Raw genomic sequence first — 19,451 nt, 5'->3', positions numbered from 1 at the left:
AGCATCAAATATTTTTAACCCCTGGATTTCTAGGGTGCAGCAGTGAACAAATCACACAAAACCATTTTAATTCTAAGTCAGTTTCTTGAAATGAGAAGAAAAACAGCGACAACATAACTTTTAGAAAGAAAACTTGAGACAACTACTTAAGAAGCTTACCCAGCCAATCTTGTCATTTCACGGCCTGCTAGAACTATTCTGCCCAAGGCTTGAGACATTCTCAGTAACATTCTTCCACTTTGGTAGTAATCCTAGAGTAGAAGAACGTTTCTTTATGTAGACTAACAGAATTTAAATTCAGGAAATGGTTTTAATTCTGCTGTACTTACCTCCAAAAGTTCTGCATGAGTACTGTTCTGGTGACGAGGATCAGCCAGGTTCAGAAATGGGCGACTAACAACCAGGTAACCAACCACAGTGGCGAGGTCTGAAGTTTAAGAGTAAATATTAAGCTACACATTAATTAATGCAGTAAGAAAAAAAGATTTCTCATTTTAAAATTTGAACACTTTGTTATTTATAGCAATCCATTAGCACTGGATAAACACTTACATTTGGCAATGATGGTATCAATGAAACCCATTGAGAACCTGAACAAGATGAAATTATGCAAGTGTTCCACCTGGTAAGTTACAGAAGAAACAAGGTCAAGTTAGATCAGTACTTTTTTTATTAACTTTTATTATTTTACAGACATTTGATTCTCAACAATTATTCTTCCCTAAGTCACAGATACCTCAACACACCTATAATGATGACAAGCACTGCACAAGTGTCTCTGCTGGCAAAGACCTGCTCTCCAACACAACCTACACTTGAAACTGAGCAGTGAAAGAATAGTTTTTGTAGTGAAAAGGGTGAAAAGGAGGTAAATGTCATGAGAAAGACCATTTTATCAGAAATCTGGTTTCTGCTTACAGCCTACTCATTTTTAAATCTAACGACTCTAGCAGCATAAGCATCAAGCCACTATAATTCAATTTATACTAAAATATGTCAAGAATCACCAACATAAAATTAATTGAAGTTTTGCTTAAATGTTTTAAAAGATAAAATAAGTTTTACCAGTTTACGGAAGGTTTTGTGAATAGTCTGTTTTTCTCTCAAGTTTCCATTATAAAAAGCAATTTCTTCACTAAAAAACAAAAAAGAAAAACAAATTTTTTACATCAGTCTTTGAAGACGTCAGCCATAAAACACGGGAATATAGCTCCCGTTTCAGTCACTTTAGAAAATAAGAGTCTGTACATTTTCACAACAGTAGAACATAAGCTTTTTATACCCCAGCTACAGTTTGTCTTTTGAATTAGGAATATAATGCACATATAAATTAGTTAAAAATAATCCTCATAAAGATGCAAACACTTTGCTCTGAACCCATAGCATTAGACGTTCCGAAAACGTATGTTAACATACAGCTTCTCCATGTGTACCACAGCATTACTTTGTCACTTTTATCTTACCATCCAAGTAAATCTATACCTGTTTGTAATAAGCCGTGAGTTTACATATCTGTACTCCCCTTCATATTTCTGTTCTATAACAGTCATCTTGCCAATTGGTCGTCTTAAACGGGTAAGGAAGAACCCCGAAATAATCAGGTAAGCCATCATGCTAGCTGGACCCTGCGAACATCAAACCAGAAGAAAAGCTTACCATCTAGATGGTCTCAAATTGTAACATCTATATACAAAATGCCCAGAAAGCATGAATCCCTGGATTCTCACGTTCTATGTGTCTATGTTACCACTTCAGTTACCCTTGAAATTCCCACCATGTTCCTTTCTTTCATGTTGTAGATGTTATTTAATAATTTTACCAATTCTCTGTCCCTAGATGTTCTTCCCATCCCAGCCTTCTACTCAAGTTCCGTGCCACCTGTGTGTCCTACTGTCCTAGCTTATTTCACTATGAATTTCCTTCTCATTTCCTCTCCTTCGCTTCTACCTACTTCATTTTCTCTGTATTTGCTACACTGTCGTAGCAGTCAATATTTCAATCCCATTCTCTTCTTTTATCCATATGTCTCCCAACACACTCTCTTCTCTCAAGCAGCCCTTGTGGGGAACTCTTGTTCTTCTGCACCCTAAGATTCAATAGTCCAGGGCTCTCAAACAGCATACTTAAATACTATCGAAGTATGGCACAGTATAAAACCAAAGGCACAAACTGAATTTGGCATAAACTGCCTGTAGTAACTAAGTACTTCAGTGATCAATGCTAAGACAGAGACTACACAAACTACCTAGATTCAGCTAAGCCTTACACTGCAGTCTGTTCCAACAAAATCATGTGTCCCAGAAACACTTCCTGTCAAACCCTGAACATTTCTGATACTGCATTGTTTTATTAAGCTGAAGATTTATGAAATTATTCGGTTTATGGTGGAGGAAATATAATGGTCATACATCTGAATGCAGGGAATGACTCCTTTATAGAGGCTGCAATGAAACAGAAAACTTATTTTGTCCCTTAAATGGAAGCCATGCAACACACAGCAGCCAGAAGGGTACTCTACTAAATATGATTCTCAAGTAACTGCCAGAAGAAAACAAAGAATTTTCTTGTTTCTTCAAATTGTTGGTGGAATTCCTGCAAATGCTGTTTTTATTTTGCTTGCCTCAAGATAAGAGAGCACTAAAGCATATAAAACATGAAGTGTGAAAGCATAGTTTCAGTATAACCCTTTAAATTATGGCTGAATCTACAATTAACACGTAGAGTTTTCCTCAGGCTCTAAACAGGTACAAGGGCTATAACCAAAGAAAAGAACATTTTCTTATAATGCTAAAAAACCCACTCAATTTACCTGAGCTCCTATTGCACTTGTTAGCTTGAAGATATACAAAACTATATCCAAGAAAGGCTATAAGAGAAGCAGAGGAGAAAAGGCATTAGAACACCAACATAAAGAAAACCAGCCCAGAAACCACCAACCACCCCAGTAACAGTTATAGCTCTGCATTAAAAGCACAATAATGTTTAACTTATACAAACTAAATCTATTAAAACAAAAAGAATCCCAGCCCCATGACATGTTTCTGAAAACATTCACTCAAGAATTGAACATAAATGCGTTGTATCTTCAGATAAAGTACATAAGAGTACTTCACTATTTGAGGTCTGTAATAACACCCTGCTCATGAAGCAAAGTTGGACTAGGCTCTATGGTTACCGAGCAGAAGGATAATGTCATATAGTTGCCTATGTACCTAATACAAGCAACATTCCAATTTGCAAGCATCCTCTTCCATACACTCCCTCTCAAAGCTAGAGCAGCTGAACTACAGGTTTTGCATGCAGAATTTTTGAATGTATTGACTTGTATTTTGCTTTATACTTCTGCTTGAATGAACAAAACAGCATTAAAAAAAACTCGCAAACCTAGTTTAAAAATGTTAAGAGTATTCTACTTCACTACCTAAACCCCCTAAAATTTACACTACAGAATGAAAAGTTTATTCAACCACACCTCCCTATCCAAAAGAATATTCTTACGTAACTAAAAGATAGCTACTGATTTTTTTCTGAAGCCTAACTAGCTGAGAAAGTATGCTCATCGTTGTTCAACTACAAAACAATGTGCCAAGTTCTTTAAAAGGAAATTTAATACAAATTGGAAAAACCCACACCTGTGCTTTAGCAGAGGTCATGGAAACCACAGTGTGAAAGGATATAATACCATGAACAGGGTTTTTAGCACCATACTCCAAGGAATACACATACAAATGGAAATAATTGTTTTGAGCTCTGACATCACATCCTAAACATCCACAGCTATCCCTCAAAGTTCTATCTGGGTAAACTTACCTTGCTCAGGTTTGAATACAGGTCCACTACACTGTTACAGAATTTTTCCACATCCTGTGTAAGGAGCTGATCTGGATTAGCTATTCTGTTGTCCAGATTTCCCATTTTGTAGTATGTATAAGATCTGAGATAAAAAAAAAAAGGCAGAAAAAAAATAAAAATCATTTCTTGGGATCTGAAATAACTGGAACCCCCTCGCTTCACGCAACCAAGATGGAAAGTAGTGCAAACGTTAAATGGCTGCATGGAGTCAGCATAAACTGTGTTTCTGCCTGACCAGATCTATACTAAATCCTGTAGAGCTGTTTAGGCTCCGAAAACATCTTAGTTGAAGCTCAGGCTGCTCTATGCACTGTTGCTGCACTTTCAGCTACAAAACTCTCACAAACTCTGCATCAGCACACCCAACCACCAAAATTCAGTGCAGAAGGACATAAGCAGCCACTCCGTTTCATGCATACAATTTAATCTGCAGGATTATTACCACTGAATGAAAGCAACTTAAATACTTTGGAAGCTGACCCACTAGTGGAAGCAGCAGGATTTCCCCACCCACCACCACCCCCAATTGAGACAACTTTGCTATCTTTCTATCTGTGCCATCTACAACCTGGATAAGTCACTCATCCTTAACTACAAGGTAGTTGCAACCAAACCCCTTTTTCTAAACAGTATACCTGCCCTATAAAGCATCTTGTTACCTTCTTACTATGTACTTAAAATTACCTGGTTTGATGTTAATCAATTTAGTTTTTAAAACCTTTAGACGTTAACAGGTGTTACTTACTTAAGATATTCCTCATAGAGGTATCTGGTAAGTCTTACTCGGAAGCAAAGTTTCAATTCATTTAGACCATACTTCAAGAAGCTATTCACTAAAGAGATCTAAAAATAAGAGACAACATTTCAATATTTACCTAGCAAGATTTAATAGACCAGTTTGCAGCACAAATACTGCAAACACTTTAGAACAGCTGAATATTCCCCTCCAAGTCAGTAATACTATTAACACACTGAAGACCTATAGCATGTGCAGGACCTCTGATTGGGTTCCAGTCTATGTTATTGAAAACTAAAGTACATCTTGAGCTCTTCTGATAAGTTCTAGAAAATAGCCACCATTTGACAACTACTACTTTACATTTATCAATTTGCTTCTAAATCTATTGTAAAGCAGGTACAATATCTATTAGGTAGTAACAAGTACATCTGCTGCAGGTCAGAGATGTTGACAAGCTGAAAAGAAGTTAAAGGGAGAGGGAAAAACATAACAAACCTTGGAAAAAGCTGTAAGAAATCTAAAAAAAAAAAGACTAGAAAGAAAACTTTATCTTCAGTGGTGTCAAAATAATCTCAAACCCACAATGCTGAAACATCATCTAAGCCATAAGACATTATACAGGCCTGCAGGTGGCATGTTAAGCTATCAGCCAAAGTTACTATCAACAAAAATAACCTACAACCCTAAATATATCTGCCAGAAAAATAGCTGCAACCAATAAGGAAACATGCTGATGGCCCACTGAGGCCAAAAATTTAAATACAGACCTGCACATAAAATAGCTTATTTCTATGGGTATTAGGCCACTTATTTGAGAGCTTATCCTCAAATTCTTAATTTGCATTTAAAATATGTTCTGCTTAAAGGCTGGCACAAGAAAAGCACTTACAGCAGGCATTGCAGCAATGAAGTTGAACAAGTATTTCTTGAAATCTTTTCTGCTGCGCCCAATGATAGCACTGAAAACAACCATCAGCTAAGAGTTAGTCACAGGAGAAACAAGAAAGTATAAACTATAGCATGTCTTAAGTAGATAAATTCTCAGTGGACCACACAGAGAAAACAAAAATCATCGTGGAAATCTGTAGTATCAGCTGTAGGATTAAATATGACAGACTTCTGCACGTGGTAAGTGATAGACTAAGGAACTATCTTCTACTCCTGCAGTAACTGCCTGCATTAAAGGCTCAGAAATTCATGGGCATAGAACACCAGTTCCTTTCCTTCTTTGCTTTCATGGATTCTCATCAGAGAAACAAAGCAGTCCTTCAATTCCACACAGCACTGAAAATCTCTCCTGAAATAGAGTAACATTTTGAATTCACATTTCAAGACAGATTCTGCCTTGCTTCAATCAGCAACAAGAGAAACAAGAAAAATCAGAAGTCTAGAAAATACTTTCTAAAATAGTAAGACTGAAAACATTGTTTATCAATCTAAAGAGCAAGCAGCTCAGTAGGAAGAAGTAACAGTCCTAATATCCAAGCAACATGTCTTGAGCCTATGACATAGAACTACTGTGCCACTATCCTAAAGTGCCTTCTTGGCCGTTCAGATAACAGTTTAGTCTTAAGTGTACAAAATGTGTACAAAAATCATTTAATAAGAAAATTTTAGTTAAAACAAATAGTAAAATATTATCCAACAGCAGAAAAACAGTTGACTAAAAGTATTTCTTTAAAAAAAAAAAACAAGTTTACAGATACCTTTCAATGACTGTTCCATTTTGAATCATCCAAATATCACAATAGGTGCGGACTACCAGCATCACAGCAATAAGCAGCAAATAACCTGTCTAGTACAAAAAATAGAAGTGTAACACTTAAATGAGGGATAATATTCACCACTTTTTCCTACTAAGTGGTCTAACCATATCTAGCAGAAAAGTATTACCTTGCTGTTCACAGCTAACGTAGTATTTGCTGACTTTGTAGGAAACACATTACTATATACTATACAATATATTTGATAAAATACTGATTAATTTTCATGAAGAAGGTTTGTCTTTTAAAAAGCTGTATTTGGTTGATACATACATTGGACACATCCTATAAGGGACAAAGAAGTTATTGCTGTTCTGACACACCCTTCTGCCATAAGCATAGCATCATACAGGTTGCAAGAAACCCCTGAAGGTCACCCTACTTCAACTCCCCACTCAAACAGGGCCACTAGTAACCAGTTATCACTCAGACCTTGTACCACTGATGAAAAACCTTGAAGTCCACAGTTCAACCAGTTTTCCACCCACCTCATTCTTCACTCACCCAGCCAGTTTGGTTTGGCTATCAGGGCAGTAGGTGAGACCTTAGTCTCAAAGCCTTGCTGAAATAAAAAAAATCAAAGCATCCAACATTCTCTGTTCTGCCCTTATAAGCATGGCCAGTCATCTCATCACTGAAAGCAATCAGGTTAGTAAGGCATGATCCATAAATCCAGGCTGGCTGTTCACAATCACCTTTTTGTCCTTCTTGTGGCTAGAGATAGCTTTCAAGAGGATTTGATCACAGCATTGACCAAGCACACTTTGAGGCTGACCAGCCTGCAGCTTCCAGTACACTTGTTTTTGAAGATGGAAGTGATGTTTGTTTTTTGGGGGGATTATCAATAACCTCTTCTGAAGGCCATGACCTTTTGATGCTGATTGAGGCCAGCTCTGTCAGCACTCTCAGAAGCATTAGAGAACGTTGCCATCCATGCTTCTACCTTATGCATACTTCCTGTTTGCTAACAGGCTGTCAAAGATCCCTTTTCATCCAGGCTAGCCAGCTGCCATGCTTGCTCTACATTGTGTACACTGGAATTCACTGCTTTGTGCCTGATGTACATTGAAGTTCTAATATATTGCAATTCATCATTTAAGTTTTGAGCTCAACTAATACTCCTTTGAAAAAGGCATTCTAGAAAGCATGAGGAAGATGCCAAAGCAAATTGTTTTACCTTGCTAAAATTTAGTCTGCATAGCTTTCCTGAATTGATGCTGACAGATTTTTGGACAAAGTCACTTTCTAATAAGGGCTGGCCTAGATATAAGTTAAAAAAGCCAAAATCTGGATGAAAAGCATGCTATTTAAAGATAGGAAGCATGTGCACAGAGAAGTGTACTGCCTTGCATGAAACCAAGCAAAGCTCTGATGCCCTTTTAAAAGATACGCAGACAGCAGTTACTAGCTCACTGTAAATGGCTTATCTTGTAATGGAAAACAGAATGCAACTTTGTACTGATCTAACAACTGAACTGTAGATTTTTATATTAATAAGTTGGTACTTTAAAACAGTATCATTTAGTCTTATTCAAGTAATTTATATGCTTTTGTTTAAATTCTGATCTAACTACAAAAGAAAATGTGACTCCAAAAAAGCCCATTTGTATTTGTTACTGCAGGCAATGCTTACCTCTTTACAAAGAGTTCGAGGGACCATTATTTTCAGGATTCGACATATTCTTGCAATAAACACTCTGTCCACCACTGCTCGCTCCTTCTTTCCCTCTTTCTGCTGCACATCAAACAAGCAAAACAAGAAAAGTGAGGTTTTTCTGTAAGGTATTATTTAAATGTGATTGTGGTATTTTCCCTATCCAAGTTATTTACAGCTATGTTCCTTATGCAGCGTTTGCAGCATTTCCCTCCAATTTAAGACTTGCTCACACAAGTTGAATGAAATACAAGAATCAGGGGCATATGCCCTCAGAGCTAAAAGAATCCTAAGTAAGTGATTTAGCCTATCAAAACAAATTGCAGTAAGTTGCTGTCACGATACTATATGTATTTCAAATCTACACTAAAAGGGATAAACAAACAATGCAGACCACATTAAAACATCCAATTATAACTTATAATGCTATCTGCAATCTCCTAACATTGCTTGTATCTAGAAGACACCATCAGCCAAAGATGCCTTCCATCATTTGTCCAGACCATCACTGGTTTAAATCCCTTGACTGTACAGCCCAAACTTGCTTCGAGTGAAACCAGAATGTGGTATTCCTTTACTTTTAAAAAACAGTGGCAACACCCTTCTAGTGATCCAGATCTATACACTTAAAAACCCTCAGGTAGCCAAACAGCTTTGATTTAGGTCAGATGCATTTGTTTACTCTATATAACCCTATCTTCTACCCTGACTAACCTCAACACTTTTTTAACAAGTCCAGGTATCTTTTCTTTCTTTCCTTTGTTTTCAGTTTTCCCCTTCACAGTTGAGACATAAGAATTCAGTCCTGAAAGCAGATTAAAGGGTACACACGTGTGCTTAAAACAAGTCCTGTCTAATCAACCTAATCCTGCTATCTTTGCTAACCAAGACTCAGGTGAAGTATAAATTATCCACGCCTATAGCAATTCTACAACATACTCAGACAGGAAACCCGAAAGGAAAAACTAGGGAGACAGGATAGGGAAGACAAAGAAAGTAGCCTGTGATTCAGCATTAATCAACTCAGACAACCCTATCAAGCACTCTATTTTTATTCCCAAGGATGATTAAACCACAGAAACGTGCACAAAGAGCCCAGCTTAATCTGTTCCCTTGCTGTTTACATATGCTATGTGACGGGCAACAAGTGGAAAGCTCTGAGCTCTAGCAAACACAGATTTACTCTGAATATGAATAAGCCTACAGCTATTTTTCATGGGATTAAGACAACTCTAGTCCTGCCCTTTTCAAAAAATCATGTGAATGCCAACTGTAGATAAAAATTCCAGCCAGATAGGATATTATACGGTAGATAAATATTTTTTAATGAAAATAATTTTATCCAAAAACTCAAGCAATCCCAACAACTAAAGATTACCTTCCAGGCCTAATGAAGCACGACTCTACACGTTACTGCTTTACTGTAATAGAACTGACAAACACAATGGCTTTCCCAAAGGTTTTTTCCTGAGACTGTTAATTACTCATTCAGAATAATTATATCCAAGATGGGCAGGAATAAGAGAAAGCTGCCTAAGATTTCTACAAACAGGTGTATAACTACGCAAAATACAAGTGTTTATGGCATATAGTGCAGTCAAGGTCTGGCTAGAAGTGAACATGATGCTTGCATACACCTTTATCCAGTGCAAGCCTTAAGTTTTCAGCTAAGACGGAAGTATGTGGAATAGTTATCTATTCATGCCATCATATGACCAAATATCTTAACTCATAGGCTCTGCCCTTAGGGCTAAATTTTGTCTTTTATTTGACCATGGAACAACAAAGGGCTATAATATAACCTTTCCAAATAAATTGTCACACAAAAGACCAGGGAAATGCCAGACCTCCTACCAGAAGTTTGTAGTACTTTACAGAAATTATCAGACTCTACATCTTGTTCCACACTTTCTTTTAAAGAAAAATCAAATAGAAGTCATACCAAACCTACAGACAGCTGTTTGTTGCCATGCATGCAGCCAAACTTACATTAGTCCTTAAATAATAATAAGGCACAAAGATGAAAAAGCACATGGTACACATCAAGTGCATATCATCATGCAATCAAACTTCAAATACATTTGGTTGACCTGATTCTTCCATCTGTTTAACCAATTCAAGAAGTCTTAAAGTATCACTCAAACCACATTTGCACCACAGCCATCATTCTGTCCAAAATAAAACTACAATCATGTGACTTAAAAGTTAAAAAGAAAAAAAAAATCAGTACTGTTAAAAATATATTACATGAAGAAATAATTTACCTCATTATTCTGCAATGCTTGTTTTCCACTTCTTTTACTGCAGAGGAAAAAAGAAAGTATTTTACTTGTTATTAACACACTTCTCTGTGTTGATCTCTACACAGAAGAGACAAAAAGGAGAGTTTGGGATTTTATCCCTATCAATTTCTTTCAAAGCAGTCCAGCATCTTCACAGCAGGGGCTACCTTTTATGTCAAACTCGCGTTCTGGTTTTATGCCAACTTCAAGGAGATCTGACTTCTTCAAGCTTTCAGTTTCACATACGGTAAATACATCTTGCTCTTTCACCTCCAAGTTTTGCTCTACCTTGGCTTATGTATCATGAATTCCTTGTGGTTTTATGTTTCTCACATACACGCTGCAATCATGGCAACGTGTTTCCACTGACCACAAATGAAAACTACATGAAGACAGTTTCAGTAATCCAGGCAATCCAACTTTGATGCTTTGCACTACCTGCTTAAGGCAGACAGATCTGTTTTGCATTATATTTGACTTCCAAATAACATTTTGCTACATATAAAGATTATATGTAGTAAAATATGCTGCGGGGGGGGGGGGAAATAAAGTCAGATCCTATGAAACCAAGTTCATGCAAGGGTGTGTATCGGAAGCGGGGCTAGTTTTCATTCTGTCCTTTCCTTCCCCAGCATTTTACAGAACAGGTAGAAGAAAAATATCTACTGCTAAACAAACATTTCAAAGTACAATGCTATTCTTTTGTCCTCTCCTTTTAAGAAAGGCAAGCTGACGTATGAGACACTTAGTTTGTCTGTCTTCCTTTCTGACCATTCAAGCATCAGACAAGCACATGAAGCTGTAGGGAGAGCTTATGCATTTATGTAGTTTAAAAGTGACAGCTAACCACATTAAATTGTAACCTTCCATTTCTCAATTGTCATAACACTGAGAGCAGGCTGCCTTCAGCCTACAATGTTCATATGCTTTCAAGACAGCACCTAGGAAATTGCAGGGAAGCAGAAACCATCTAAGACACTGCTCCTTCTGCCTTCAACATCGAAACAACAGCAGACTGCCACCAAACCAGTTATCCTGCAACTTTATCAGCAGCATCATTTCACACTTGTACCTTAAACCTCAGCAAAGAAAGTATCTAGAATGAAACCATACCTATTTTCATTTATGATCATTAGAAAGATCTGTGACTGCCACTGACCAGTGAAGAGAAATAACTTACTATGGAAGAAATAGGCAAGGTATCAGAAGAATATGAGAAAAGAAGGGAAGGAGGAGACCATGAAAGTGACAAGGGAGAGATGCCAGTTTAGCAAGAAGTTAATTACAGGTAAGGACGAGAGGGAAGCCTGTGAGAAGATAAAAATCTTGTAGGACTACTTGTATGAAAGACAAAACAAAGACCATGAAGGGCAGCAGAGGGCAGACTGGGGAAAAATGCCTTAATAGAAGCTCAGAAGAGATACAACACTGTTGTCTGTCTGTACAGAAGTATGTCTGCAGAAGTGAGAACAGTGTGCAAAGTCTAAGAAACAATGCAGTTAGAAACTACATCCTGGCCATGCAGGAGCAATGTATTGATGGCACAAGAAACTTCTCAATACATATGTTGTAATTTTTCAAAGTACAAAAACCTGGCATATTTTGGAAGTGTCCTTGAGTATGGATCAGTCCAATGACATCTGTTTTGGGACTAGGAGAAATGGAGTCTTCTTAAGTGTAAGTTGTTATCAAGCAAAGGGGGTACTTCCCATGGCGAATTATAACTTCCTGTAATGCAGAATCAAAGTATGCTGCTCTTCCAGATATGTTGCAATAATTCCTGGCTTTGCTGCTTCAAGGCCTGCCAATGTTTGAAGTTACAACAGTTGTAATACACAACCATTTCAGCTCTGAAAGGATCAGAAGTGAATACATTCACATAGTAATATATTGAGAAGATGAGGCCCAAAATTACTCTGACAGCTGAATACCCTTGATGTATTTATTGATCCTTTTTTTCCTGCAGTAGGCCTATTGAGAGAAATTCAGCAGCTGGAACTACTGAGCTGAAACTGATTATCCATTAAAGGACTGTTCAGAAATAGTGATATTATACTTAATTGTGAACTCCCACTCAATTAGGATTTATATTTACAAAGATTTAAAGCATTTGTAAAATCAAAACCTAATGAAAAAGAGCTTTAACTGTTTTGTTCAATTTTTCTAAAATAAATAAATCAAAACAAGATTAGTTCAATAAGAAAGGAGACAATGCTATATATGAAGTCTGGATTATCTAGAAGCAGAGAAACCAGTGTGGCTACACAGCTCCAAACACATTGCTCTTACTATTAAAAATAAATAAATCCATTTTTATTTTAACATGTAAAACCATTTTACTTGCAACAAAAGACTGTGCCACAGTTCTGCCTGGAGTAAAACTTCCACAGAACTTTTCCTCCCCAAGGGCCTCATTTTTTTCAGTCCAATACCTGCTGGCACTACTCCAGACTCCATTATACTCTCATAGATTTATCTTTGTGAGAATTGTGGTTGCATTCACACTGAATTTAAAGCCTAAATAACACCCTCAATTAGTCAGCAAAAATACATCAAGACTATCTGGTTACAGCAGAGAACTCTCACTTTGCAATAGATTCAAGCTCCCTGTTAGAGACCTCTCATTTGCTTAATGCTGGAGCATCACAAGCCTTATTGTGAAGGAAGGCAATTGCTACATGCTGTCCAAATTCTCTATTGCAAGTAATTCCTCTGGTGTCGGGGCCCTCGTCAAGCAGCACAACATAAGGACTGCTTGGAATAGAAACACAAAGCTGCCTTTTTCTGCAGTGTCAACTTTAGAGATTACCCTATCCACACATATCACTTTCCAGTTTGGATTGACCTGTGCTTTTTATTATGACAGGAGTGCCCTGAAGCTCAAATGCTACTAATGCTTGACCTGGTGCTGTGGTAGGGCAACAGGTATGATGCAGCTCAGGTTAGTACAATTCATCACATGCTTATTCGATCAAGATTCTTACAATTCAGGCAGCTACTATGAAACTGCAGAAAAGCTCTTCCTTTGATCTTTACTGTAGTTCCTCTCTCTTCATCACAAGTTACTCATGATGAAACCCTTCCCTGAGTGTATGTTTTGAGAGTGAAGCTGAGCTGGCTGGGGCAATGAAAGATCCCAAGGTAAAAACAACTTCCAGGCAGTTCGAATGGGAGCAGCAGTGATGCAGAACATGCCCCATATGGAACCCATCTATATCGTTCTCTACCTTGAAGTCAGAACTGTGCAGTGACTGTTCACCATTCATTTCTCCCCTTCTATATCAGAAAGTCCTGAGATATTTCTCTTGCCCTTCTCTGCATTTGGATTCTTTTTTTACTTCCAGCCATCAGTTCTCCATAGGCATTAGATTTTAGCAAAAAGAATTCAGTAATTACAGTTACTAAAAGAATATATGACCTTGCTTTAGGTGATCAAAACAAGGTACGGTGACAAAATAAGACTACAAGAACAAGCATGGCAAGAAAAAAAGCATGGCATACACCATGCTAATCCAGGAAAATAATTCATGACATTTTTGAACTTACGAATGCCTAAGTGCATCTTAAAAATTATGTGATTTTAAACTGAATCACTGTCCTGGTTTCAGCTGGGATAGAGTTAATTCTCCTCCTAGTACCTGGTGCAGTGCTGTGGTTTGGCTTTAGTCTGAAAACAATGCTGATAACACATCAGTGTTTCAGTTGTTGCTCAGTGATGCTTACCCTGATCATGGACTTTTCAGTCTCACGCTCTGCCAGTGAGGAGGGGCACAAGAAGCTGGGAGGAAGCAGAGACAGGACACCTGATCCAAACTAGCCAAAGGGTATTCCGTATCACAGCATGTCATACCCGATACAGAAACTGGGGGGAGTCACCCAGAAGGGGCCAATCGCGGCTGGGTATCAATCAGCGGGTGGCGAGAGAATGTGTTGTACATCATCTGCTTATTCCTTCCTCTATTTCCTATTATCATATTTTACTTTTATTTCAATTATTAAAACTGTTCTTACCTATACCATGAGTTTTTACTTCCCTGCCCCTCAATTTAAACTACAATAACCACGACAGCTTACATTTGGAAAGAATGTTTTGAAAGCATGAGTCAAGCACAAATTAATACAGTAACAGTTGCCCAGAACTACACAAAACCTTTTATATTGAGTTGCTTTATTTATTTGAAATAATAAAACCCATGGAAATATAAAAGCCAGCTTTCTTCCAAGCTCTTACTGTACCAAAAGAATCCCAAGTTGTGTAGCAGAATCATTTAACTTACTATAACTCATCTCCAACATCTGCTTGCTTTTCAGTGTTCCACGTGGAACATGCTAGACTGAAACCAAGTTTACTGGCAGAGAATTATGAAAAATGCCCTGCCAACACAGTAATGAAATAAGAGACATCACCAAGTAGATGATGGGCAGACTAACTTTTGAGCTTCCTTAATGCCCTCACGGTCAAGGAAGGGTGCTGATGACGAGGTTTTTGAAAAGGGTTACCCAGACAGTATGCAGATAAGAAAAATTATGGTACTGAAATACTTCTAACACTGAGCCAAATCTACTGGTTTAGATAGGAATAGTTCTTGGTAAGGATAAGAACACAGAATATTCCAAGATGAAACAATGCTTAAAAGTGTTCCTGCATAGTTTCTTTACAATTTTCTACAGAAGCATTAAAAATCTTAATCATATACACCCCTCTGCCTCTATTCAGCAGGTACTACTTCTACACAAGTCAAGTCTTTCTCCAAACTCCCAGTCTCAGGTTTAAGTTTTAAAGCAATCAGTAAGTCAAATTCTACTTTGAAATATAGAACTACATCCATAGATCACCTTGGTTGATGCAGCAACCCCTCTGCAGCAATGCAGATCACAACCCAAGAACAGATCATGTAGAATCAAATACAAAGTACTTTTTATTCTGATAATCTGTCTATGGAATAAGCTTCCAGAACACCTAGACTAAGTAATTCTATAAAAGTTTTCATTTGTACTGAGGATGAGAAGGAGCTTCTGTAAAGACTTAGAATAATAACAGTAATAATAGTAATAATAATTTAAGAACCTGCAACTTTCATCTGCTTCACATGACCATCTATGGTAAATAAACCAAAGATCAGAGTGAGTTTAATCTGCATCAGTTTTCATGGTGTTTCTTCTGATTGCTACCTTCATGCTAAACAAATCAAAGCATTCTTTCAAATTTATTTTCTGTGCTCAGACCCAAAGTAATGCTTCTAATGCAAACTAATGCAATGTCTTAGACATTCCTTATCGAGGTTACCATTTATGATAGGGAGTCCTAAGATCAGTTTTGGACCACAAGTACAAAAAAAAGGGGCAGAGGGCTATGGTGATAGTCAGGAGGGTGGAGCATTATCCCAATAAGGGGAAGCTGAGGGAAGGTTTGATCATCCTGGAGAAAAGCAGCATTGGGAGAACCTAATAGCAGTTTTCCATTACCTAAGAGGCCACTGAGACTGCACTGGACTCTACATGGGCACACAGCAGAAGAGAGACAACAGACTTGAACTGAATCAGAGAGGCTCTAATTGGATCTGAGTATTAAAAAAAAAAAAACAAGACAAAAATTTATGATAATCCCATGCAATTTCAGTCCCCAAATAAGTGCAGGTCACATCATTCAATCTTTGGGTTTAACTCTATTTCTGTAGCAGTGAAGCTATTCTCTCTAAAGAAACATGCAACAGTGGTGGTTACTCATTCTCACCACTGCTGAAGAAGAAAGTGATTTGAGAAACTGGGAAAAGTCTTTAAGAGGCCATTGAGCCCAGTTCCTAAAGGTCTCGGGAATACTAGGGCTGTGGTACCTTAGTAGCAAACAGGAAGATGTTAAAAGGACAGCTGCCTTTGCTAATACCTGCCTCCTTCCAGAACAAAGTTCAGCAAAAGCAATCTACACCCAGCTAAGAATAACAAAATTGCAGAGGAAGACTTCCTCTTGCAGATAGGCAAGACTTCCAGTTTAATGACAGGTGAAAAGAAAACGAGGGGCTGAAAAATGTTATGCTGTGCTTGACTGCAAAAACAGCTACATGTTTCAGGTCATGCTACCTTCCTTCTGTAGAGGAGGATGACTAGCTTCTGCTCATCACAGTGCAAAAGAAAAATATCTGGTTTAGGGTTAAGTGGAGCTTTTCAAAGAGCAGTTACCTCTAAGCAACCTTTGTATTTGTATTTTGCAGACCTTACGTTCTAGAATGGTACTGGGCAATTTTCATAGCTTTAAAAAAAAACCCCTAACACTACACAATCAAAAAAAAAAAAAAACCTAAAGGTGAACAATTTTGTAGTAGCCCACAGTTATTTGTACAGTTTTCAGGTCAGTATTGCAGTCAAGGTACTCCTGGGACACTGTAAAAACAGAACACAATTCAAATTACTAAAGACTGAATGCAACAGCATACCTTGGTTACCATGTGAAGAAATAACAGCTACAAGAAAAGTATAGTGTCACCCACAGCACACTCACTGGTAGACATAGCTTCATACTGCATACCCCACACAGAGGAACAGAGAGCAACTGCACAGTTATTTCAGGTCATGGGCAGCAACCTTACTCAGAAGCCTGGGCACAGTCCAAAAGCATGTCCATTTACACAGTGCACCCTGAGTACACATAGATACCAAGAGCACTATTTTCTTGGCTCTAGGTTGGTGGCTAGTTGCAGTGTGAGCAAAAATAATGTGAGGGGAAGGCATTCAGGCAACCAAGGGGACTCCAAGAAGGCCAGCTATGTCACTGCAAGCAAGGGCCCTGAACTGCTCTGAAAGTTTCTACAAACATTTGAGAAAGCAAGAAAGCACAGCTGTTGCAGAGGAAGTTTTAACTTTCAGTAGCAGTCTGCACCTCAATAAAGTAACATGTAAAGAAAAACCTTAGAGCTGTTAGTTTTTCCACACGCTTGTGCTTTGGCCTCAGCTGTGGCTCTAGCTCTCCCTCATGGGTAACAGTGGAAGACTTCAAGCTAGCTCCCTGAAAAGCGAAAAACAAAAAGTTTCACACTCTTACACACACTTACACTAGAGCTTGGCCTAGACAGTGATAATTTTATGCAACTTAATAAGAGAGAAACCACTAATTAACTATCCAGGCCCAAAACAAAGGCAGTCTGAATGCTAGGACCAGGGCTGAGTCATCTGGTATCTCCTGTCTCCATACCCTCCAGCTGGAAACAGGTTTTCTGAGCCTCAGGCAGGTTTTTCTACAAGATTATATTTTAGATGCATTTACTAGCAATCCTATGTGTATGTTTTGTCTGTTTTGTTCTGTTTTTAAATGCAGTGCATATACAGAAGGCAGCAGGCTCAAGAGTCACATTCACATTCTGGATTAACCTACTTTAATGTAGTTGGCATAGAGTTTCTTGGCTGGTTGGTTTTGTTTTAGTTTGACACCTGCCTGATTTTCACAAATCAGCATTGGGTTCTCTTTAAGGCTTTTACATACATGGAAGCAGTCTATTAATCTACAGCAGTACCATTTCACCCTCCTTGTCACAGGTGACTCATCTCAAATATGTCCCTTTATGCAAAGTACACTAGTAAGGCTCACCCAAACATCTTCAGAACCTACAGAAATGAGGCAAACAAAAGATAACATCACAAATGTACAAAACCAGAATAAAAATGCATGACTTGCTTCAAGTTACAATAGCCACTTGCTATATTTAAACTTGTGTTACATTTGAAAGCTTCTCCCAATGTCTGAACATGTATCCATCACTGCCGATTGTCCTTGTATCAATCACTGCCAAACTAGGTTCATGGGCAGGCCAGCTGATGACGTAAGCAGAACATCTACTTCCACCCTGTCAGAAGAAAGAGGATGAGAAGCCCAACAACAGACAAGTGCATACCTCATGTGTCACAGTTCATCTTAACTGTGCAAAACCCTATTTGATGTACACTGTGTCAACAACTCACTACATCAACACAAATGAGCCTTTCTCCTTGCTGCAGGTGTGTCTAACCTCTAAAACCCCAAGCATGCTTTGTTTTGTCCCTATGCATTATTCTTCTCCACAGGATGGACGCCAAACTGGGGTTCAGAAGCTCAATCTATACAAAATTAAATGTCCATACTCTAGTATACTTTTAGGTTCTAATGGACACAACCAGGCAACAGGAAAGGCCAGCTGTCCTGAAGCAGCTTCTAAAATCTTTTACTTCTAATCTGTTACAAATTCCTTCCTGTTAACTCCATTCTGTTTCTTTTCCCTAATGCTGCAGTTCCAAACTCTCTAGCCTAATTACCTCCTATTGCTCCTTCTTCCAGCATAAAGTTGTATGAGTTAAATACCTTCTTTCTCAGAGCAATGCAAGTTCTTTCTCCACTTGTGTAAGTACTTTATTTTAAACTACACAGATATTCATGAACAATTCTCATTAGAGGGATAACAGACAATATCCAGCTCCTTTATGGAGCACCCCTTAAGGTTTTATTTCCAAAGAAATCAAATCTTCAGCAAACATTCTGCTGCTTCTTGTTTGAGGCAGGATTAGGGAAAAGAAATAAATAGAATGGAGTGATTGTTTTTTTTTCCTGTATCACATACCCAGGATAATGGAGTTTCTCAAACAAGATAACTTCTTACAATTCTAAAAAACCCAAATACTACAACTGAAGTTGTAATTGCATTTTCATATAACAACTTTCCCCCTCCCAACAAGAAAGCAAGCTTTTCCAAGGAAACAAACTTATGGAGGGAAGCAACTCAAATAGAGAAACACTATTTTTCTTTCCATGTTTTACTCCAAGGAAGTAACATGGAACACTATCATGTTACTATAAGCAAACAATGCTATGTCATTCCATTTTGGAGGATTTTAGAAAATTGTGGTTAAAATATACTGTAAACTGCAAGTGATACCGCCTCTCAGTACTGCAAAACTGAGCAGCAGTGTAATAGCTCTTGCAGAAGAACATCTGTGACTAACACAGCTAGCACTAATTGAGTGATCTTTGACCTACTAAGGCAGGTTAGCATAACATATACAGCTTAATTATTCATACATTACTACTTGATAGGAGTTGTACTGGACCTTGCCCCTATTGTCTAACAGCAGGAAAGTAGGTGAAAGTTGCCTCTTCTTTCCTTCCTGCTATCATTTCTAGAACTGATTATTCCATATAA

General features: G+C 37.9%; 1 protein-coding gene across 1 annotated transcript in view; it reads right to left on the bottom strand.

Annotated features, from left to right (window-relative positions):
* Positions 1–19,451, bottom strand: part of ABCD3 (ATP binding cassette subfamily D member 3) — a 31,322-nt gene that overhangs the window by 8,328 nt on the left and 3,543 nt on the right. Inside the window, exons 2-13 of the mRNA XM_061462130.1 lie at positions 10,273–10,309; positions 7,988–8,089; positions 6,298–6,386; positions 5,481–5,550; positions 4,598–4,695; positions 3,811–3,934; positions 2,810–2,866; positions 1,483–1,625; positions 1,066–1,135; positions 553–622; positions 330–427; positions 160–251 (exon numbers count right to left, since the gene is read on the bottom strand). Of these exons, the coding sequence (XP_061318114.1) occupies positions 160–251; positions 330–427; positions 553–622; positions 1,066–1,135; positions 1,483–1,625; positions 2,810–2,866; positions 3,811–3,934; positions 4,598–4,695; positions 5,481–5,550; positions 6,298–6,386; positions 7,988–8,089; positions 10,273–10,309 (1,050 nt within the window). The remainder of the gene's footprint in view (positions 1–159; positions 252–329; positions 428–552; positions 623–1,065; positions 1,136–1,482; positions 1,626–2,809; positions 2,867–3,810; positions 3,935–4,597; positions 4,696–5,480; positions 5,551–6,297; positions 6,387–7,987; positions 8,090–10,272; positions 10,310–19,451) is intronic.

Source organism: Pezoporus flaviventris, unplaced genomic scaffold (assembly GCF_033815535.1).
Source record: "Pezoporus flaviventris isolate CSIRO_AGI_PZ_B2104156 unplaced genomic scaffold, CSIRO_AGI_Pfla_v1 ptg000001l, whole genome shotgun sequence".
Classification (NCBI taxonomy): Eukaryota; Metazoa; Chordata; class Aves; order Psittaciformes; family Psittacidae; genus Pezoporus; species Pezoporus flaviventris.
The sequence above is the reverse complement of the archived record's forward strand: the minus strand, read 5'-3'. Positions and strand labels throughout refer to the sequence as shown.